The sequence below is a fragment of the Panicum hallii genome, chromosome 3 (assembly GCF_002211085.1).
Source record: "Panicum hallii strain FIL2 chromosome 3, PHallii_v3.1, whole genome shotgun sequence".
Taxonomy (NCBI): Eukaryota; Viridiplantae; Streptophyta; class Magnoliopsida; order Poales; family Poaceae; genus Panicum; species Panicum hallii.
Window position 1 is genome coordinate 3,741,589 of NC_038044.1, and position 23,248 is coordinate 3,764,836.

Below are 23,248 nucleotides of genomic sequence, written 5' to 3' on the forward strand. Positions count from 1 at the left end.
CTTTCTATTTTTTCCCACCGAGATGCAAAAGCTGCAAAGCCTTTTTTTTTCCCTTCCTCCCTGTAGTTTTCTGTCCATCGTAACCCCGTCTTCAATTGAAAGCCACTAGAGAAAATCAGCACCTACCTCACCAAATCCAAGTCCATAGCTGCTGATTGCTTTCTCGCTCCGTAAGCACAAATTAGCAGGAAGCAGCACCCAATATATAAGCCACCTCCTGCTTCCTTCTCCTGTTCATACGAAGCACCTAAACTACCAAGCCAAGAATCTCTGCTCCTTCCTGCTTGCTCCTGTCGGGAGGCGTCAAGTTCTTCATGCCTCCATCAGTGCAAGCAGCTGCACCCCCTCCTGCAGTGCCTGCTGGAGGTTAGGGATGACGAGTGGGGCCCAAGGTGTCATAGGGAGAGGGAGGTGGCAGGTAAGGCCTGAAGCTCTCGTGCTGTATTGATGTTAACGTTGAATTCACGGACCTTTCAATACTATTTTTCTAAGGCTGGATCTTTTGACGGTATTTTTCAAGTCTGAATTTTTAGTGGTATGGATCCAATTTTCCCTCCGTGGAGAGGGGACGACAGAGCACGAGCTAGCGCTTGTGTGAGGGATTTTTTTTTATTTGTGCGAGGGATTTGGTCGTCTTCTGGATAGATTCACCGGTAGTGGTAAGTGGTAACCGGACAAAAGTGTTTGAAAGATAGTTGAAATTTGGATGAAACGTGACAAAGAAAAAGCTTATTAAAATGTCAAATTTTTTACCACCACGATGTTTAAATAAGATGAACTACTTTAAGGCTAATCCCATTACTTTATATCATGTTATCGTATCATGATTGCCAAGCCATATTGGAAAAGGTAAGTACTCCCCAAAGTATGACCGAAGTTAGCATAACTCGCCAAACTATTTTTTTTATTTAATTTACCGAGAGACGTCATGTGGTGGGTCTTGGAAAAACACAACGTCCCAACTAAGTATATTACTCTCAACAAGGATATGTACAAAGATGCGATGACTTGTGTTCGAACATGTGATGGCGATACCAGTGACTTTCCAATTAAAATAGGACTACATCAGGGGTAAGCATTGAGCCCTTATCTATTTGCTTTGGTGATGGATGAGGTCACAAGGGACATACAGGGTGATATCCCTTGGTGTATGCTCTTTGCTGATGATGTGGTGCTAGTTGACGAGAGTAGGGTAGGGGTTAATATGAGGTTAGAGCTGTGGAGACACACGTTAGAGTCGAGGGGGTTCAGACTGAGTAGGACCAAGACCGAGTATATGATGTGCGACTTTAGCCCGACTAGGCATGAGGATGGGGACGTTAGCCTCGAAGGTCAAGTGGTGGCCAAGAAGGATATTTTCCGGTATTTAGGATCAATGCTTCAGAAAGATGGAGACATTGATGAAGATGTTAGATATAGAATTTCAGCTGGTTGGTTGAAGTGGCGGCAGGCTTCGGGCGTCCTCTGTGACAAGAAGGTGCCACAGAGGCTAAAAGGTAAGTTCTATAGGACGGCGATTCGCCCGGCGATGTTATACGGTGCCGAATGTTGGCCTACAAAAAGGCGACATGTTCAGCAACTGAGTGTAGCAGAGATGCGTATGCTGCGTTGGTTCTGCGGGCATACAAGAAGGGATAGAGTCCGGAACGAAGAGATTCGAGATAGGGTCGGGGTGGCACCTATCGAGGAGAAGTTGATTCAATATTGGTTGAGATGGTTTGGACATGTTCAACGGAGGCCTCCCGAGGCGCCGGTGCGTAGTGGAGTTTTAAAGCGGGGCGATAATATTAAGAGAGGTAGAGGTAGACCTAGACTAACTTGGGACGAGACGGTTAAGAGAGACCTTAAGGAGTGGAATATCGCTAAGGAATTAAATATGGATAGGAGCGCTTGGAGATTAGCAATTAACGTACCTGAACCGTGACCTTTGTTACTTTTTGTTTAACTCCTAACTCTTCCTTTGGCTTGTGCCCTTTTTATGTTTCTTATTCTTGTTTTCTGTGGGTTTCATCTCTAGACTACCCCAACTTGCTTGGGACAAAAGGCTAAGTTGTTGTTGTTGTTGTAACTGTATCAATTGGTTCATTTTACTCTTAATTAATAAAAATTTTCTTTTTTTATTTCTCCTTACATAAATAGAGTCTTAGGTTTAAATAGAGTCTTAATTTTGTAGCACTACCGGAGAGGCCCGATTTGCCGAGGGTGGAAAGGTTTGCCGAGAGCTAGATTTCGGGCACTCGGCAAACATATTATTTGCCGAGTGTCGCTCTCGGCAAAAAATACCACTCGGCAAACATAATATTTGCCGAGAGCCTAACCCTCGGCAAACAGATACACTCGGCAAACAGATACCGTAAACCCTAAACCCTAAACGACGTTATCTTTGCCGAGTGCTACATTTTTAACACTCGGCAAAGGGTGTGTTTGCCGAGTGTCAGCTGACCGACACTCGGCAAATAAAATATTTTTTTGGCTGGCTGAGAGGTCCTGGCGGACTGTCCGCCAGTACTGGCGGACAGTCCGCCAGGACCTCTCGGGGTCAGGCAGCAGAACTTATCATTTTTCTTCCATCCAACTATCTCGTCGTGGGCCCATCGTGTTATGTCCGTGGGAGGCTGTCCAAAACCCTCTACACCTCTTGGATGAAGCTCCTCTATCTCTCTTCATCCACATAACACAACTAGCCCCTCTCACTCTCTCTTCCTTCCCCACGGACAACACCCCCCATTGCCCCCCATTGTCCGTGGAGCCAAGGATTCGGTTCCTCCGCAAGGTCCACGGCGAAGGAGCCCCTCCACAGGCTGCAAGAACCTTCTCCCCTCGTTTCCAATCCTTTGGAAGCACTTCCATTCATCCTAGGGCAAGAACAAGGTATATGCAATCCTCCATCGATCTCTCTACTCGATGCATATCTTGAGAAATGCTTTTAGCTATTGTTTCCTGCTAGGTAGAGGATGCTATTCCTTGAAAATCTTGAAGAATGGATGGCTAAATCTTTAGTTCACATGTTCATGTTCATTTCATAACCTAAACCTTTATTCAAGTCGATCTCCCAATCTATCCACTCATTGTTGTTCAAAATTTAAGTCTAGGCTTCCATTATCATCTACAATGTGCCTACAAAGTTTGATCCCCATTGGATTAATTCTTGACATCACATGTTTTCGCGGGAACATTCAAAACCGAGAGGTCCTGGCGGACAGTCCGCCAGTACTGGCGGACTGTCCGCCAGGACCTCTCAGTCTTTATTTTTACTGCATAATCCTTTGTTTGTATCCACCCGTTCTTTCATTACTTCTAATCAAGCTGTATACTTCCTATACATGTACAGATGGTGCATGAGAGGAGGACCAAGTTCTTGCATGATCCCGTCTCCAACTCCGATTCCGATGAAATTGAAGTCGTTCCTCCACCTAAGCGCAAAAGGAAGCCAACGCCCAAAATTTCAATGAGTCGAGCTGGGCAAATGGGCGGTCCTAGCCATGCGGCACCCAGGCGTAGCTACCAAAGAGCTGCTCAACCACAAGGTGATGTGCCTCAAGAGGAGGTTCCTATCTTTGATGAGTACCCTCCACTCCAACCCTACCGGAAGTACATCATGCACAGACCGGAGTACACAAGGATCAACTTCGGTGACCCTGGAGTGAAGCGAGTGGATTACACCACAAAGCAAAGAGGTGCTGCATTTAAGGAAAGAAAGGAAAATCCTTATGATTATGAGAAGTACATCACGGATAGGAGGTTTTGGAGCAAATTTCAAGCTGATTGGTACATATCCGTCTTTATTGAGAAGAAGAATGCTATCACCGTCTCCAAGTACATCAATTGGGATGAAATGAGTGAGAAAAATAATCCAACCTTTGACTTGGTCATACGTGAATGTGAGAGGAAACACCTCTATGAATTCTTGGCCCTCAATCAAGATTGGAACAATGAGTTGGTTGCTCAATTTTGCTCCACTGCTTGGTTTGAAGGTGAGGGCAAGAATTCCTTTATTCACTTCAATCTTCAAGGGCGCGCCTTCTGGGTTTCATACAAGCAATTTGCTACTATCCTTAAGCTTGATGACACTCTAGATGAGATGGAAATTCACGATGACATCAATCCAACGGATGAAGCTCTTATGACTCTCTATCGGGATGAGGATCCGGATATAGCGACGACTCATGGACTACGTCCATATATGGAGATCATGAACAGGCTATTCCGGGAGACCTTGACTCCCAAGAGGGGTGATCGCACCAAGATTCATGGTACGGTCAAGAACCTTCTTCTAGCTATGGACTTTGATCACCCGCCCTTTAGTGTCTTTCACTTTTTCTGGACGGAGTTGAGGTACATGCTCCATCATGGCAGTAATCCAGTTATCTATGCTCCATACATTCAAAGGATGATTAATGCCGTGACTGGAATGGAGTTTGGATATGATGCGGTCCATGCCCCATACTGCCCACAGCCTCCCAAGGAGCAAGAGTTTCCACCAGAGGGCGAGTCTCCCCCATCAGCTCACTCTCCACCCCAGCCCACTATGGATATGCCCTCCACCTCGGCGATGCCTTCCTCTTCTAGGACTCGTCCTCGCAGGAAAGGCAATGCCTTTATTTCTGGCTTGAAAGCTCTCTTCAAAGTATGCCGCAACACCAACGATGTAGTTCGTGCTCACGCTCAGGCAAATCAGCAGAGTATCAACAGGATTGAGCGCCACCTTGGCATTGAGGAGACGGATTGGCCCTCGTTTCCGCCTTCTCCTCCTAGGGACTTTCCAGCTGCGTGGGAGCATTATGATGTAGGTGCTGATGATGATGATGATGATGATGAGGATGATGAGTGATTACTGCTCCGGGCTTCCATTTGTCTTTTCTCTTTTTGGTGTTTGATGCCAAAGGGGGAGAAGATTGTATCCTAGCATTCCTAGCATTCTTATCTTTCCATCCTTTAGAGTCGTTGTGCGACTTTGGATCTATGTGAGACTTGGCTTGTATCCTATTTGAACTAAGTTGGCTTGTAATTTCTAATTTCTTTTTATGGATGATGTTTGCATGGTTGTGATCTTATTGCTTTTCTATGTTTGTGAAATCATGTGATATTACATTATCTTGGTTTTATCTCATCATGATGCTTTGACTTTATTTGGTTTGCTCATTACGAAATGAAGCCAACCCATGCCTTGAACAGAAAAATGCAAACCCGACGATTCGTTAAAATTGGAGAACGGTACCAGTTCAAGAAATGTGGTTCAAGCGAAGATAATTCTTTGTTTTATATTTTCTTTAGTCTAGGTATACCGTACTATCAAAGGGGATGTGGAAAGTGTGTGGTAGAACACAAATAAACCCAATCCGGAACCCATGCCTTGAACAGAAAAATGCAAACCCGAGTGGTCCTGGCGGACTGTCCGCCAGTCCTGGCGGACAGTCCGCCAGGACACTTAAAAACTAGTTTTTAGTGAGGCTCTGTATATATCCCTTCGACCCCAACGGGAAATCCACCCTGCCAAACTGCATAAGCTTAGCCTCAAGCACCTTCTAAGCACTCCAAAAATCCCCAAAGTGAAACCCTAGCTTCCCCACTCCAAATCCTTAGTCTAGGGTTGGGTTTGAGCAAGATCCAAGCAAGATTCAAGTTCTTTCCCAAGAGATTCACCAGCTTTGCCGAAGGAGCAAGATCCAAGCAAGATTTAAGCGATTGTTATCACTTTTTAAGCCATTGTGATCGCTTTGGCTGATCAGCAAATGAGGAGTCCAAATTTCTTAGCCTCAGTAGCCATGGACGTCCAGGCACCCCGCGCACGCGGGCAGCAGGAACTGCCGCAGCGACCAAGATGCTCATGTTTTTCCATCGACGTCGCGTTAGCTAGATGCTTCCTGTGCGTGAGAGCTTTTGGGTAAAGGGCTGCTCCATTTATGGCTTTATTATCACAATATTTATTCATTGACTGGATAGAGAGTGTGATGTTGTGTTGTGCAACTTGCTTGCCAATTGGATGCTCACGTGACAAAGTTATGACTATTTTTTCTCGTATCCAGTCCAATAATATATATATACATATATATATATATATATGTATATATATCACAACGGACATCACATGCAGTTTATATATATATATGACAATACACATTACACACATTTCATACATGACAATACTCATACAAGTCCATACAAATTCATACAAAGTTCATACAAGTTCAAATGTCCCGAGCCAGCATAAATGAACATATACAGTCCATACAAGTTTGGAAACGTTCATACAACTCACTGGGTCGGCGGCGGCAGCGGAGGTGGTGGCGGCGGGACAAACCCGTAAATAGCTTCTAAGGCATAGTCCCTTGCTTCAGAATCTTCAAGTTTCAAGAATATCTGACGCTGCTCCCAATTTAAGCTGCATAAATTTATAACAGAACGAAGTTCTTTGCCTTTGAAACCACACCTCATAGCTTTGTCACAACAATTTTCCATACTCAGTCGACCCATGAAGAGTTGTGCGGCAAATTCTTTTTCTTCCATCAGGTTTGAAAAACGTTCACCAAAGCTTGAATCTGACTTGCCACTGCTGGTGGACTCTGCGTTGCATGTCATCTTCATCTTCATCTTCTTTCTGGGATTAGGCTCATTGGCTACATTATCATTGTCTACAAGAGTTGCCGGCGGGGTCTCGACGACATAGTCAGGCGTAACGTAGTCAAACACTGCTGCATATGTGAGCCAATGCTCTGAAATATAGTGCTCACCCGCCTGCATAAACCAAAAAAAAAACTTGTGGATTACACACAAGGGTATTAAGATTAAGCTAAGTTTCGGATTATGATATGGATTGCAATGCTTACCAAATGGAGTTTGACATCATTTTCCAATGCAGTAACATGTTCTTTTATATCATCGATACTCAAGTTGCAACTCACAACTTGTAGAGTTCGTGCAACTTTTTCCAGTACATCAGGATCAGTAGCTCTCCACTGATCGTTACTACCCGCAAACTTTATGTTATGCAAAGAAAGAAGGATTCTTTTTCGCGTGTCCATCGGATCAGTTGGAAACCTACAATTTGTAATCCAGTTTACTTTTGACTTTCCTGTTCAAAAATAATTATAAGGATGCAGACAAACTTACATTTCATACTCCAGCTCTATCGGTCCACTTAATAATATTAAAAAAAACTTGCGTCAGAACTATTTGGAAATGTGCAAATAATTTCGTATACAAATTATAAGGACAACTAAACCTTGCAGGTGAGCTTCCACATGATTCCGACTGGGTGTTTTCCTTAACCCTTGCAGGTGAGCTTCTTTTCGACCGGGTGTTCACCTGAAAGAATGAGTCAATAAGTCATTGGGAAATTTGTATGCAAAAAACTTGTTGGATATTTGATTTAGTCGCGCCATGAATCAAGCCAACTGGACCGATTAACTTTGGAACACCTCAATTCAACTAAAACAAACCTGTGTTGGACTGGGCCTTCGAGCTGAGAGCGGCGGTACAGGCGAACACGATTCCTCAGTTGACACTGAACCGGACATACAATGGCTAGTTGTTGAAACTGATGGAACGAAGTCCTGCCAAGAAGGAAATAAAATCCATATACATTATGGATCAATGCACAAAAAAAGAGATGTCTTATTTTCTAAATACATAGCCGAGAATAATATCAATTGCATATGACAGCCAAAGGTAACAGACAACAAGCACTCTCTGCACAGCACAAAGAAATAGCGGTCAGTCAGAACTGAGGGGTACTGGCGGACAGTCCGCCAGGACTGGCGGACAGTCCGCCAGGCCCTCTCAGTTCTGATTGTTACAGCATAATACTGTGTTTGTCTCCACCCGTTCTTTCGTTACTTCTAATCAAGCAAAGAGAAAATAGGGAGATTATTAAAAAAAATCAACATGCCTTGGTTACCAATCATTCACTGAATAATATAGCTTCTTGCTGGATCATCCTTTTTAGATAATCAACCTGAAATCAACATGCATAAGGTGGGATGCGAGTGGTAATGGAGAAACAAGTAGCGAGATCTTTAAAATGAATGACTTGTGTGCAACTACATTGAAAAGTTAGAGGCAGACATTCTCAGCACACGCCGGGGGCGGGGCGGCGGCGGCGGGGGCGTAGGCCGGGGGCACGGCTGCGGCGGGGGCGCCGGCCGGGGCCGCGGGGCGGGAGAGCGGCGGCGGCGCGGGCGGCGGCCGGGAACGCGGGCGGGGGTGCGGGCCGGGTGGGGCCGCGGCGCGGGCCGGGCGGGGGCGGGGGCGGGGGCGCGGGCGGGGGCGGTGGCGGGGGCACGGGCGGCGGCCGGGAACGCGGGCGGGGGAGCGGCGGCGGCGCGGCGGGGGCGGCGGGGGCGGCGCGGGCGCGGGCGGCGGGGGCGCGTGCGGCGCGGCGGGGGGGGGGGCGGGGGCGGCGCGGGCGCGGGCGGCGGGGGCGCGGGACGGGCGGGGGCGGGGCGGCGGCGGGCGGGGGCGCGTGCGGGCGGCGGCGGGCGTGGGCGGCCGGGAACGCGGGCGGGGGCGCGGGCGGCGGGCGTGGGCGGCCGGGAACGCGGGCGGGGGCGCGGGCGTGGGCGGCGGCGGGCGGGGGAGCGGCCGGGAACGCGGGCGGGGGCGCGGGCGGGGGGCGGGGGCGCGGGGCGGGGGGCGGGCGCGGGCGGGGGCGGCCGGGAACGCGGGCGGGGGCGCGGGCGCGGGGCGGGGGCGCGGGCGGGGGCGGGGGCGCGGGCGCGGGGCGGGGCGCGGCGGGGGCGGGGGCGCGGGCGGCCGGGGCGGGGGCGCGGGGGAGCGGCGGCGGCGCAGCGGGCCCGGGGGCGGGGGCGGCGGGGGCGGGGGCGCGGGCGGGGGCGGGGGCGCGGGCGGGGGCGTGGGCGTGGGCGGCGGCGGGCGGGGGCGCGGGCGGGCGGCGCGCGGCGCGGCGCGGGCGGCGGCCGGGAACGCGGGCGGGGGCGCGGGGCGGGGAGCGGCGGCGGCGCAGCGGGCCCGGGGGCGGGGGCGGCGGCTCAATCAAAGATAGCGGGGCCGGGGGCGGGGCTTTGCCGAGTGCCGCGGATCGGAGGCACTCGGCAAACATGGGGTTTTGCCGAGCGCCAGATCTAGGGCACTCGGCAAACAAGCGCTGTTTATCTCGCCCGCCCACCGCACGCCTGCCCACGCACGCCCGCCGCCGCCGCCCACGCCCACTGCCGCCGCCCGCCGCCGCCCGCTGCCCGCCGCGCCCGCCCGCCCGCCCTCGCCCGCCGCCCACGCCGCCCGCGCCCGCCGCCCACGCCCCCGCCCACGCCCCCGCCCGCCCGCCCTCGCCCGCCGCCCACGCCCCCGCCCGCCCTCGCCCGCCGCCCACGCCGCCCGCGCCCGCCGCCCACGCCCCGCCCGCCCTCGCCCGCCGCCCACGCCCCCGCCCGCCCTCGCCCGCCGCCCACGCCCCCGCCCGCCCTCGCCCGCCGCCCACGCCGCCCGCGCCCGCCGCCCACGCCACGCCGCCGCGCCCGCCCGCCCACGGCCACGCCCACGCCGCCGCGCCCGCCGCCCACGCCGCCGCGCCCGCCCGCGCCGCGCCCGCCCGCCCACGCCCACGCCGGCCCGCCCCACGCCCACGCCCACGCCGCCGCGCCGCGCCCGCCCGCCACGCCGCCCACGCCGCGCCCGCGCCGCGCCCGCCGCCACGCCCACGCCGCCACGCCCGCCCACGCCGCCCACGCCCACGCCCGCGCCGGCCCGCCGCCCACGCCCACGCCGCGCCCGCGCCGCGCCCGCCCGCCCACGCCCACGCCGCCACGCGCGCCCCACGCCCACGCCCACGCCGCCGCGCCCGCCCGCCCGCCCACGCCGCCGCGCCCGCCGCCCACGCTCGCCGCACCGAGCTAACCGGTAAGCTAACCTTTTATGACCCACGGCCGCAATCCTACCTTTCCAAGCCTTTCTATAAAATCCTTTTTATGATATAGAGAATGAAATGATTTTATTTATATGATGGATGCTAGTATAGACAATGGATGCTTGTATTACTTGTTTAGATCTTACACTTTAATTGTATTCTTGTCATTGCCTGAATTGTGGTATACCGTGTGGTGGTGCTCGACTAAAGTGCTCCTATTACTTTAGTGCTCGACTCAGGTGCTCTAAAGGTTTTTTGGCTGGCTGAGAGGTCCTGGCGGACTGTCCGCCAGTCCTGGCGGACAGTCCGCCAGGACATCTCGGGGTCAGCCAGCAGATCTGATCATATATAATTGATATTAACTAGTTTTCGTTGTCTATAGTAGAGGATGGAGGACCGTAGGTGGATGTACACTGGTCACCGTAGTAAGAGAGATGTCAGCCCTGAGTGGATTAAGAACACCAATGAATTCTTGGAACAGGCGTGGGGCGAGAATGCTAAAGGAGCGGCTAGAATTTTCTGTCCATGCAGCAAGTGTGCTAACAGGAAAAGACAAACACAGGATGTCATGGGGGAACATCTCTTCCTTAATGGATTTACGCCAAACTATACCCGGTGGATCCATCATGGTGAAGGCCATCGTAGGAGAGAGGACGTGGTGAGACCACGTGTCGAGGATTGTGATGCTGAGGCTGGTGTAGTGGACATGTTAGATGACTATCATGAGGCACACGTTGCTGAAGAACTTGTAGAGGAGGAGCCTGAGGGGTCCGCAAAGGCGTTTTACGATATGTTTGCCTCAGCACAGAAACCCCTTCACGGACATACAAAAGTTTCTCAGCTGGATGCCATTGGACGAGTAATGGCGTTGAAGTCGCGGTACAGCCTGAGCAGAGACACCTTTGATGGTATAGTGACAGTTATTGGCAGCCTGCTTCCAGAGGGTCACATCCTGCCAAAGAGTATGTACGAGTCACAGAAACTTCTTCGTGCACTCAAGATGCCGTATGACAAGATACATGCCTGTCCGAACGGATGTGTCCTGTTCAGGAAAGAATACGCGGAAGAAAAGTACTGTCCGAAGTGTAAATCCTCTAGGTTTCTGGAGGTTGACTCTGGTGATGGCAACAAGAGGCAGCTTGATATCCCCGTGACAATCCTACGTCACCTGCCGGCCATACCGAGGATCCAACGGCTGTACATGACTGAGGAATCCGCGAAACAGATGACATGGCATAAGAAAGGGAAACGATACAATCCTCACAAGATGGTACATGCATCAGATGGTGAAGCATGGACCTACTTTGATAGCATTCATCGGGACAAAGCCAGTGAGGCTCGTAATGTTCGTATTGCGCTGGCAACTGATGGATTCAATCCGTATGGAGCGATGGCTGCCACATACACATGTTGGCCCGTGTTTCTGATTCCCCTCAATCTCCCCCCAGGCATAGCATTCCAACGACAGAACGTGTTGTTATCGTTGATTATTCCTGGACACCCGGGGAAAAATATGGGTGTGTTCATGGAGCCGCTGATTGATGAATTGGTCCATGCTTGGGAGGAAGGGGTATGGACATATGATCGGGCCACAAAGACCAACTTCAAGATGCATGTTTGGTATCAATACTCTCTGCACGATTTTCTGGCGTATGGGGTCTTCTGCGGGTGGTGTGTTCACGGCAAATTCCCATGTCCGGTATGCAAGGAACGTCTTAGGTTCCTTTGGTTGCAGAAGGGTGGTAAGTATGTTGCGTTCGACAAACATCGACAGTTCCTACCTCTTGACCATCCATTCAGACGAGACATCAAAAACTTTACAAAAGGTGTTACAGTGACAGACCTCGCAAGTCCGATGAGGACTAGTGCCGAGATTCGTCAGCAGATAGATGGTCTCTTGATCAATCCAGAGGGTGGCTTTGTGGGATATAGTGAGCAACATATGTGGACTCATAAGTCGGGCTTGACTCGGCTCCCGTACTATGACGACCTGCTCCTTCCACACAACATTGATGTGATGCACACTGAAAAGAATGTTGCTGAAGCACTTTGGGGCAACAATCATGGATATTCCCACGAAGACAAAGGACAATGTTAAGGCTAGGTTGGATCTAGCAATATTGTGTGACAGACCAAACTTAGAAATGAGGCCTCCTGCACGAGGAAAGACATGGAGAAGGCCTAAGGCCGATTATGTCTTGAGCAAGCCCCAAAGGATAGAAGTACTACAATGGATCAAGGCGTTGATGTTCCCTGATGGCTATGCAGCTAATCTGAGTAGAGGAGTCAACTTGTCTACTTTGCGAGTCTTAGGTATGAAGAGTCATGACTACCACATATGGATTGAGCGGCTTCTTCCAGCGATGGTTCGAGGTTATGTCCCTGAGCATGTCTGGCTGGTACTTGCAGAGTTGAGCTACTTCTTCCGCACACTTTGGCAAAGGAGTTGTCACGGACCTTAGTTGCAGACTTGGAAAGAATCGCACCAGTGTTGTTATGTAAGTTGGAGAAGATCTTTCCACCCGGATTCTTTAATCCGATGGAGCATATGATATTGCATCTCCCGTATGAGGCACGAATGGGGGGTCCCGTGCAGGGTCGGTGGTGCTATCCAATTGAAAGATGCCTAAAGGTTATCCGAAAGAAATGTGGAAATAAAAGCAAAATTGAGGGTTCCATTGCCGAGGCATACATTCTGGAGGAGGTGTCGAACTTTACATCAGTATACTATGGTGACAACCTACCTAGTGTGCATAATCCACCGGCTCGTTACAATGCTAGCGAAAATGACTCGAGACTCAGCCTTTTTCAAGGTCAGCTTGGAACTGCAAGTGGTTCGACCACCAAGAGGTTGAGTCATCAAGAGTGGTGTCGGATCATGCTGTATGTGTTGACCAACCTTGACGAGGTGACACCGTACATGCAACAATTTATTCAAGAATTCTGGCGTCAATCAAGGGATATCACGGAGCAGGAATTAGATACCCTGCTCAAACAAGGTGTAGGAAATGGATCACCCAATTTTATTTCTTGGTTCAAACAGAAGGTACGGTCCAATCTAGCCCGTACTTAGCTTTTCACTCTAAATTGTTTTTACTTAGTTTGTCCAATCGTACTTGAACTTGCAGGGCGTTAGCGATGCGACCTTGAGTGCCGAGTTGAGACAGGTGGCCGGTGGCTTTGGATATAAGGTCAAGTCATATTCTGGTTATGACGTGAATGGATATCGTTTTTGTACAAGCAGTCACGAGGATTGTCGACCCAATCGAAAGACCACAAATTCTGGGGTGTTTACTCCCGGCCTTGATGGGATTGAGTATTATGGAAGAATTGAAGAAATATACGAACTCAGCTACTATGGTTCGAAACGACTTAATCCCGTGATATTCAAATGTCATTGGTTTGACCCTCAAGCAATGAGACGGACGCATTCTAATGTTGGGCTAGTCGAAATTCGACAGGATTCAGTCATGACCATAGACGATGTCTATGTTGTTGCTCAACAGGCTATACAAGTTTATTATCTCCCATATGCGTGTGAAAGCAAAGAGCATCTTAAGGGTTGGTATATTGTGTACAAGACATCACCGCACGGTAGAGTACCTGTCCCTAACGATGATGATTACAACTTAGATCCAAACATATATGACGGAGAGTTCTTTCAAGAAGAGGGCTACAAGGGCGATTCGAGATAGAATTAATCGAGGCAAACGAAATGGAAGTTGAAGCAGTTGATGATGCGGGGGAGGAGGAAGAGGTGCAGAGCGTTAAGGATTTACACATGCTAGAACGACTACAAGTAGACAATGCAAATGAAGACACCGAGTCTTCTGATCTTATTGGTTACGACATGATTGATAGTGATGATGAGGACTATGATCCAGCTAATCCCGACTACGATGAATATTTTTAGTCAATGTAAGACTATATTATTACGTATTGATGTTCTATTTTCTTCATGTATTTATCTAAGTATGTATTATATAGCCCTTGGAATTAAAGAAGGTTTTTTGGCTGGCTGAGAGGTCCTGGCGGACTGTCCGCCAGGACTGGCGGACAGTCCGCCAGGACAGCTCGGGATCAGCCAGCAGAACTGATCATTTTTCTTTCATCCAAAGTATCTCTTCGTGGGCCCATCGTCTTATGTCCGTGGGAGGCTGTCCAAAACCCCCTATACCTCTTGGATGAAGCTCCTCTATCTCTATTCATCCACATAACACAACTCGGTTTTCTTTATGTGTTTATCTTGGATGAAGCTCCTCTATCTCTCTTCATCCACATAATTCTTATGTAATTATGTTCTATTTTCTTTATGTATTTATCTAAGTATGTGTTATATATTTATCTGTACTAATTAATTTTCTTTTATTTGCAGGGGATTCACCAGAGATGGTGGGCCGCGGGATGAAGAAGAGTGTAGCGGCCCTTCACAAGAGGTTTTCGGGGGGGAGCAGTGAGCCGACGTCCGGGGCGGCTGAGGGACCGTCTTACAAGAGGAGGAGGGGGAGTGGCAGGAGGGCGATGACACAGGCGGCGCCGGAGGAGGAGCATGCGCTCCCGGAGGAGGAGGTGCCTCCCGGAGGAGGAGGTGCCGCCGGAGGAGGAGGAGCAGGCGCTCCCGGAGGAGGAGCAGGCGCTCCCAGAGGGGAGGACGAGCAGGCGGACCAGGTGGTCCACCAGGAGGGGCCAGGGGACGACGAGCAGGCGGACGAGGAGGGCACGGAGGCCTCTGCTTCGTCAACCGTCTACCAGCGAGGTCCGGCGAGTCTCCCCCAGCGACCGATTCCTGAAGCAAAACGCCCGATCATAGCTCCCCAAGGGGATAAGTAAGTAAATTTACATGTTTTCAGTACATGTTCACGGTATAATTTCAATTTTGTGGTAGAAATTAAAATTTTTTGTCAATCACCTGTGCAGGAACTGGATAGTTGTGGAGAGGCCCGTTGGTGCTCACAGACGCCATGTGAATGGCATCTTGGGTCTTCTGGTTAGGGATCACTTCCCTGGCCTGGTCACGTTGGCCGGAGAGCCATGTCCGGCCTATACGTGGGAGCACTACCGGGCCGTCCCCGACATGCAGGATGTTGCCGGCAGACAGTGGCCCAACTTGGCTGAGCGAGTGAAGGGCGAGCTTTGGGTAAGTGATCAATATATCGCATTCGTTGCACATCCTTGAGAATATGATTGAAATAATGATATCGTGTTTATTGCAGGATTTCTACAGACTACAGGCCGGGATGGACGCGCAGGCGGATGTGGTTGCCGAGTATCGCTGCAAAAAGCTCGTTACCGACATGTTCTACGAGCAGCGCCTCCAGTCAATCATCAACTACCACGCCGTCGTCCTTGGACAGAAGGTCACCAAGGCGCAAGCAAGAACTATGACGTTGACTGAGGAGCAGTACTTGCAGGTAAATACCAAAATTTGATTTATTTGACCATTAAGTTGGCTTAATGTCCTCTACTAATATGTCTTCTACTTGATGTCATGTAGATGGTTCCTCATTGGTGTGCCCACTTTCCTGAGTGCTGGCAGCAGATAGTTGCTAAGTGGTTATCCGACGACTGGAACGCTGTGCACCAGGAGCGTCGTGAGCACCGTCTGACTATGGCCGGTGTGCCACACCACCAAGGCAACCGTAACCTGACCGAGTACGCCCAAGCATGGGTACGCGACTTTACTTGTTTTGTGGTTATTCAACTATGCATGATTTCTCATCATCTTGTTTCTCGCAGTCGGCGGCACATGGAGGGCAGCAGTGCAACAAATTCATGGCGTATGCTCTATCCCACAAGGGTAAAGCGACATCCAGCGTCAGCTACAACGCGGAGGACGGGCCCGAGGCGTACAGCAACCCGAGCATCTATACTCGCCTCAATGAGTACACATCGATGGCGAGGGAGGTGCACGGCCAAGAGTACGATCCGACCCAGGAGGATCTTGACGCTGAAATTGTCATGAAGGTCGGAGGAGGAAAGAAGCATGGACGGTACTGGATTTGCGACGGCGCGATCGACTCCTCTTCTACTCCGACTCTATCTCAGATAAAAGCACGGCAAACGAGCTCGAGCGCAGGCATCCGACCTCGTCCGGACAGTTCGACGAGCCAAGTCCAGGCACTCCAGGTTGTTGCTTGTTCATACGTTTTTTATCTATTATATTACATAACTTAGCTTTTGTATTATTGTAAAATTGGGGTAAAAATTTTGCAGGCTCAGCTGCAAGAAGAGAGGAGAGAACGTATGGAGTTGGAGGCAAGGATGAGGGCGGAGATGGAGGCCGAGCGGGAGGCTGACCGACAGAGGATGGCGAGCATGTTCGCGTACATTCAGAGTCTTGGCGCAGCGACGGGTCTACCTCCGCCACCTCCCTTCGTCACCCCACCTAGACCACCCACCGATCCGTTTTCTACTTCAGTGAGTATGCAATGTTCAATATGTCGTTTATTTTGTCGTTTCACTCATACATTTCATCTATATGTTGCAGAATCAGTCGGCGGCCTCCAATGATCCGTATATTTCTCCAAATCAGACCAACCAGAACAACTAGCCACCTTCGGCATAGATGATGGAGTTATTTGCAATTGAGACTTAGCTAGACTGAATGCATGTACTTTGATTGTTCATTGTGTACTTTGTGATATACTTGGCTACAGTGAATGTGCCTACAAAGTTTGAGCCCCATATTGGATTAATTCTTGACGTCACTAGTTTTCGCGGGAACAATCAGGCCTGAGAGTGCCTGGCGGACAGTCCGCCAGACCTGGCGGACTGTCCGCCAGGCACTCTCAGGCCTGATTGTTACTGCATAATATAATCCTGCCTCTTTGCCGAGAGCCGCTGGGGGTAGCTCTGGATGCCCTCTTTGCCGAGTGCTATTGACCGGGCTCTCGGCAAAGAAGGCGTCCAGGGTGGGCGTTGACGCGGTCCTTTGCCGAGAGTCTGACGGCGACACTCGGCAAAGGATCCGTCCACGGTGGCGCGCCGTGACGGCTACTTTTCTTTGCCGAGGGCCGCTTTTGGCTCTCGGTAAACATTTTGCCGAGAGCCCGAGGAGAAGCTCTCGGCAAAGTATCCTTTGCCGACCCCGGCTTCCCCGAGAGCCCTTTGCCGAGTGGGGCTCTCGGCAAAATGTTTGCCGAGTGCCTTTACGTCTTTGCCGAGTGCCTGGGGCACTCGGCAAATCAGCCGCGTCCGGTAGTGTAGAGTGATAGTGGTCATCATGACTCGTGCTAAAAAGATATGTTACAATTTTTCATCATAACTTTTGTACTGAGGATTAGTTTATTGCAGATGTCCAAACCTATCAAAACAATAATAAAAAAAACAACATATTTTCTAACATACGATTAACGTGGAAGCTCCAAACCTATATTTTTCTCGCACGTGATAGCTTCAAAATTAATAATAGTAATAAAATATTGGGTGATCCATCCACACCATAACTACTTAATTAATTAAGTCAGACATATTTCATGACAATCTGCCTGTTTGGACTCAGAGACTAATTTTTAGTCCGGACCACATTGAATGTTTGGATGCTAATTAGATAAACTAAATATTAACTAATTATAAAACTAATTGCATAAATGAAGACTAATTCACGAGACAAATCTATTAATTCTAATTAATCCATCATTAGCACATGCTTACTGTAGCACAATATTGTTAGATCATGAAGTAATTAGGTTTAATGGATTCGTCTCACAAATTAGCCTTTATTTATGCAATTAGTTTTATAATTCATTTATAATTAATACTCCTAATTGGTGTCAAATATACGAAGTGATAGGGACTGAAGTTTAGTCCAGAAATCCAAACAGCCAGAAAGGAACTTTGACTGGATTCATGTTTCTCTATATGCACGTACGTGCCAAGACTTCAAGAATGGACTGACACACAAGGACGATGCATGCTTTCTAGTACTTTAAAATTCTGCACTCATCTTTGAATGAAGTGGCAATGAACGTCACGACAAAGAACCATCCACTGTCCTATGGCCGTCAGCGGATTTTTCAGTAAAAGCAATTTTGAACAATCCAAATAGTGATGCTTTATATAGCAAAGAAATGAGGTCAAACAAATGGCCAAGTCAATTAGTCAAGTTTGGCAGATATGCACGGCGAGCTCTAAAGGTCATTTGCACGTACCATTTTCAAATATCCCAATTTCAATACAAAATAGTCATTTGCAAACTATTTTTGAAATTAGTGGTTAACTACAAGAAGCCCAAGACATCACTTATTTGTGGCCTGAGCGAGTAAATCAATTTGGGTTTATCTTAAGTTAAACCTTTTAGCTTTAGCCATCAATAACAAAAGATTCATAACAAATCAACACCATAACGTTGATGCAACTATATTTCATTATTAAAAAAATACTTTCATAATGTATAACTCTATATTATTTGAAATGAGATATACTTTAATTAGGTCAAGTTGTCATATTGAAGATGTTGGATGTCCTAATCAACCTATATTTTCCATAGGCTGCTGATGTCTTTCCGAATTGACTAGCATTCATTCAGTCCTGCCACAGGAAGTTACAGCCGCGAAGTCAGCAGTGATGTTGACCAATTGGACAAGCTAAAATCCAGGATGGCCAGAATTAGTCTAACGGTCTTGAGACGCCTTAATTTATCAAACGCAAGTCAAGGATTTTATAGAACTTTGTACTTCTGTAGATTTACGTCAGAATTTTGAGCCGCCTTAATTTAACAATAATGGAACCTCAGAGGATGTTAATCGGACACCCATTTGAGTCTACGCCATGATGGAAAAGTGAAAGAGAGAGAAAAAAAAGTAGATAGGTCTTGGATTTGAACGTGTCATTGCCGTGCCATAGATGTTGCTCAGTTCAACACATATAGATCTTCTTACACTCATCACCTGATACGTTTGCCCCTTTGTGCGGTTTCATGTCATGTCTAAACTAGCCAGACACAGAAATGAGCATCTCATTGCTAAGTCCTCTTCACTTCTCCCTTATCTTTGCATGCAAAATCTCCCTTGATTTGTTCATTACCATGCCTTATCTCCACATCTCCAAGGTACTACTGCTCTCCCTGCACATCCCTGCTGCAAATTCTGCCACGACGGATACCATCTAAGCTGGCCAAGCACTCTCCATTAGCGACAAGCTTGTCTCCAAAAATGGCAGGTACGCGCTTGGCTTCTTCAAGGTGGGCAACAGCTCGTCCCAAAACACTAGCAACTGGTACCTTGGCATATGGTTCAATCGTGTCCCAAAATTTACTCAAGCATGGGCGGCAAACAGGGATGACCCCTTCAAGAGCCCGACCTCACTGGAGCTCAAAATCTCCCATGATGGCAACCTTGTCGTCTTAAACCAGTCGACCAACTCCGTTATCTGGTCTACCCAAGCCAAGATGACAAGAAACAATACCATTGCCATGCTCCTGGATAGCGGAAACTTTATCCTCAGAAATGCCTCAAACTCGTCGCACACTTTGTGGCAGAGTTTTGACCACCCAACGGATACATTTTTACCTGGAATGAAGCTTGGATGGGACAACTTCACTGGCCTGAATCGCCGTCCTTTTTCTAGAAAAAAAACTCAATTAGCCCAGCTACTGGTGTGTACTGTGAGGAGCTAGACCCTAGTGGTGTTAACCAGATTGTTCTTTCACAACGGAGTTCCACTGCACAATATTGGTCTAGTGGGGTGTGGAGTGGCCAACACTTTGCCTCAGTGCCAGATGCCGCACGGAACGCTTTCAAGAGGTCACTTGTGACGAATGCCCATGAGAAGTATTACACATACATAATACTAGATGAAACAGTAACTGTTTATTTTAACTTGGACGTCTCTGGTCAAATAAAGGTGTTCGTTTGGCGTGAAGACTCACAGGACTGGTTACTGGCCTACTCGCAACCTAGAGCTCAATGCGATGTGTACGCAGTCTGTGGGCCTTTTGCAATGTGCAATGATGATGCCCTTCCTTATTGCACTTGTACGAAGGGGTTCTCCGTAAGATCTCCTGAGGATTGGGAGCTAGATGATCGAGTAGGAGGATGCATCTGGAATACTCCACTAGACTTCATTACAAACGGAAGCTCAACAAGATCCACAGACAAGTGCTTATCTGTGCCATGTGTTAGTTTGGCTCAAAGTGTGCGCAGAATAGAAGATGCTCAGAGCATAGGTGTTTGTGCTCAAGTCTGCCTAGATAATTGCTCTTGCACCGCATATTCCTTCACCAATGGTACATGCTCTACTTGGCATGGAGAATTGCTGAATATAAGGCAAATACAGTGTAGCAGCGCGGCAAATTCAAATGGAGAGACTCTTTACCTTCGCCTTGCTGCTAAGGATACTCAAGGTTTAGAGAAAAACAAAAGAGTGTTTATCATTGCAGTTGCCACTGGCACAAGTGTCGCTGCTTTAGGTCTCTTTGCATTCGCCATGCTAATAATGATTTGGAGAAACAAAAGAAAGAGTTCCGGTCAGATATCAAATACTGCTCAAGATTGCAACGGAATTATCGCATTCCGATACAATGCTTTGGAACTTGGAACTAAAAATTTCTCCGAGAAGCTAGGGGAAGGTGGGTTCGCTTCCGTATTCAAGGGGTTTCTGAATAATTCAACTGCCATAGCCGTGAAGAAGCTTGATCATCATGCTCATCACACAGAGAAGCAATTTAGAGCTGAAGTGAGCTCGATTGGAATTATCCAGCATATCAATTTAGTCAAATTAATTGGTTTCTGTTGTGAAGGTGCTAGAAGGTTACTTGTTTATGAATACATGCCAAATGGCTCTCTTGATATCCATCTTTTCCAGAGCCATGCTACAGTGCTTAAATGGAGTACTAGGTATCAAATAGCTTTGGGAGTTGCTAGAGGATTGGCCTACTTGCATGAGAAATGCCGAGACTGCATCATACACTGCGATATCAAGCCAGAAAACATTCTTCTCAGTGATTCTTTTGTCCCGAAAATTGCAGATTTTGGGATGGCCAAGTTTTTGGGAAGAAATTTTAGCCGTGCCATAACTACTATGAGAGGAACTATAGGATCACCGGAGTGGCTATCACACCAAAAGTAGATGTTTACGCCTATGGGATGGTGCTACTGGAAATTGTATCCGGAAAGAGGAACTCATGTGTTTCATGTTCTTGTGGTAGCAATCATGACGTCTATTACCCGGTACATGTTGCACGGGAGATTATCGGTGGAGATGTTAGGAGCTTGCTGGACAGCAGATTGTGTGGCGAAGTGAATTTGAAAGAGGCTGAAATAGCCTGCAAGGTTGCATGTTGGTGCATTCAAGATGATGAGTTTGATCGGCCAACAATGGGTGAGGTTGTTCAGATCCTGGAGGGTCTACTCGAAATCAACATACCCCCAACGCCAAGGCTGCTTCAAACTATCGCTGGAAGCTCAAATTATTCCACTTGCTGCTAATCCTCTTTTAGCCTTTCATAAAAAAATCCTCTTATCGATCAGTTAAGAGTGTCCATGGAAGTACTGTTTGTGTGTATGCCTGCTTGTATTCTGAATAAACTTGGTGCTTCCTACCACAGATGCTTTGTAATTAGATCCTGTCATCTCCTCTGCTGTACAATTAATCTTCAGTATGTGTCCATCAATTGAGTAAACAGATTTTTTCAATACGAACTGATGATTGAAAATATGATAGTAAAAGCACATACATTCAGTTCTGCAACGCTCCAGACAGCTTTAATTTCCAGAACGCATCGTTTCTTCATGGGGAAAAAAATGATCACATATTATGACTCAAAATATTACACAACATCAGTTTCTCTAAAACTATATCAACTGACGTTCCAACTTCGCCGTCTTGGCATCTTCCGCTCCAACTCCGGTAGGCCAACAGTGGCAGCACCATGTTGGAAGATTTTCATCAAAGGAGTGTGGCATTCTATTCCATTTTGTTTGGTCAGAGCTGTGTGGCCTGTGCGCTGTACAGAAGCCTAATATATTATATATGGCATCAGTTAACTTTTTTACCTCGACGAATATGATCCATGCATTCCTTTCAGATTTTCACAACACAAACATGTCCTCGCGTTTTGGGAGGACATGGGCAAGTGCATCATAAGCTACACCTACAACACCAAAATAGTGGCAATCGTATGTCACTAAATCTTGAGAATAGCTAGCGATAAATTGTAGACAGTTGTCGCGAACCTTCAATCGGAGATTCAAGGTTTTCGGCATAGCGACTGACTGTTCGTCGCCATTATGACACCTCTACGGACTCCAACCTTGTCCGCGTTTCGGAGCTGCTGTGTGCGTAGCGATAGGAGGCAATCTTTCGTTGCTTGTGGCTAGCATCATCACGTAGTGTAAAATCATGTATGTCTGGCTTATTCAAATCCGTGGCACGCGCGTTGACGAACGTCGGAGGAAGTCCATTTTTTTATTCTTTAACCTATTTTAAATTTTATTTTAAAAATAACCCACCCGAACAAATATTCGTAGATTTAACCCTTTTTATCGCGCCGGTTCACGTGGCGTGACAAAAATATGTTGTCGTGCCGCATGCATTGGTGTGACAAGTGAAAGGTGTGCCACGTCGGAGCGCGTGGGAGGGGTCTACCAGCTAATATTCCACGTGTCAATCTTATCACGCAACTCTACCTTATCACGCCACCCCGCCGGCGTGATAAGGTCCGACCTTAGAAAAATCATTTTTTTCATATGGTCCTGGATGAACATGAATTTTATATAAAAATTATAGCTCTCGATGAGAGCTACAACTTTATAGTTTTCAGTTTTTTCATTAATCACTAAAATGATTAAATAATTGATTTAAATTTTAGATAGCATATTAAGCACTTGTGTCTCTGTCAGATCGTCTCCAACTTTGACATGTTCTTCATGGTTCCACCAAGTAAGTTCTGTATAACATTTGATATATGAAATGGCATAGACCAAATAATAATAATTTGATAAGAAATACAATGAGAAATCAAACTGTATAACTGTTAAGTATGTAATATAATGTAACACTCTATATATTAATGATATCTTTTAAGCTAGATCTTGAATTAGAAAATGAGCGCTATGAGCTGGGCTCTATGCATGGGTGGTGTCGACTTCCCCAGCGGGAGGCGCCCCGTGCAACGATGACCTTGAATGGCTGGTCGGTTAAGGCGAGCAGACAGTGGTTTTCATGGCGGTCGAGTCTTACATGGGCGGCGGCAGCTGCTTAATGGGAGGTACCTCGAGCGATGGCCATGGCCAGCCCAAGCAAGTGTGGTGGGATCGATGAGCATCCTGCTAACCAAAGGGTGGAGATGGTATGGTAGAGAAGAAAGCCATGGGTAGATGAATCAACTTTTATTATAAATCAAGTTGACAGTCTAAAATAAGAGAAATGTACAATCAACAAGCCATG

General features: G+C 48.3%; 1 protein-coding gene and 1 pseudogene across 2 annotated transcripts; both read left to right on the forward strand.

Moving 5' to 3' along the window:
• Nucleotides 1-237: 237 nt before the first annotated feature.
• On the forward strand, nucleotides 238-5,204 carry LOC112886022. Of its 2 annotated transcripts, none has more exons than XM_025951761.1 (2): nucleotides 238-418; nucleotides 3,332-5,150. In XM_025951761.1, exons 1-2 carry the CDS (start codon nucleotides 374-376, stop codon nucleotides 4,829-4,831), a joined length of 1,545 nt encoding a protein of 514 aa, XP_025807546.1. In that variant the 5' UTR covers nucleotides 238-373; the 3' UTR covers nucleotides 4,832-5,150. The 2 variants fall into 2 exon arrangements, with proteins under 2 accessions (XP_025807546.1, XP_025807547.1); XM_025951762.1 differs by lacking the exon at nucleotides 238-418 and adding an exon at nucleotides 2,635-2,871 and having other exon boundaries at nucleotides 3,332-5,204.
• Nucleotides 5,205-18,887: 13,683 nt separating this feature from the next.
• LOC112884522 lies at nucleotides 18,888-21,288 on the forward strand (annotated as a pseudogene).
• Nucleotides 21,289-23,248: the final 1,960 nt, after the last annotated feature.

Coding starts and splice junctions, on each gene's coding strand:
- LOC112886022 (XM_025951761.1), top strand. CDS start 374: ATGACGAGTGGGGCCCAAGGTGTCATAGGGAGAGGGAGGTGGCAG. Junction 419..3,331: donor TAGGGAGAGGGAGGTGGCAG/GTAAGGCCTGAA, acceptor ATACATGTACAG/ATGGTGCATGAGAGGAGGAC.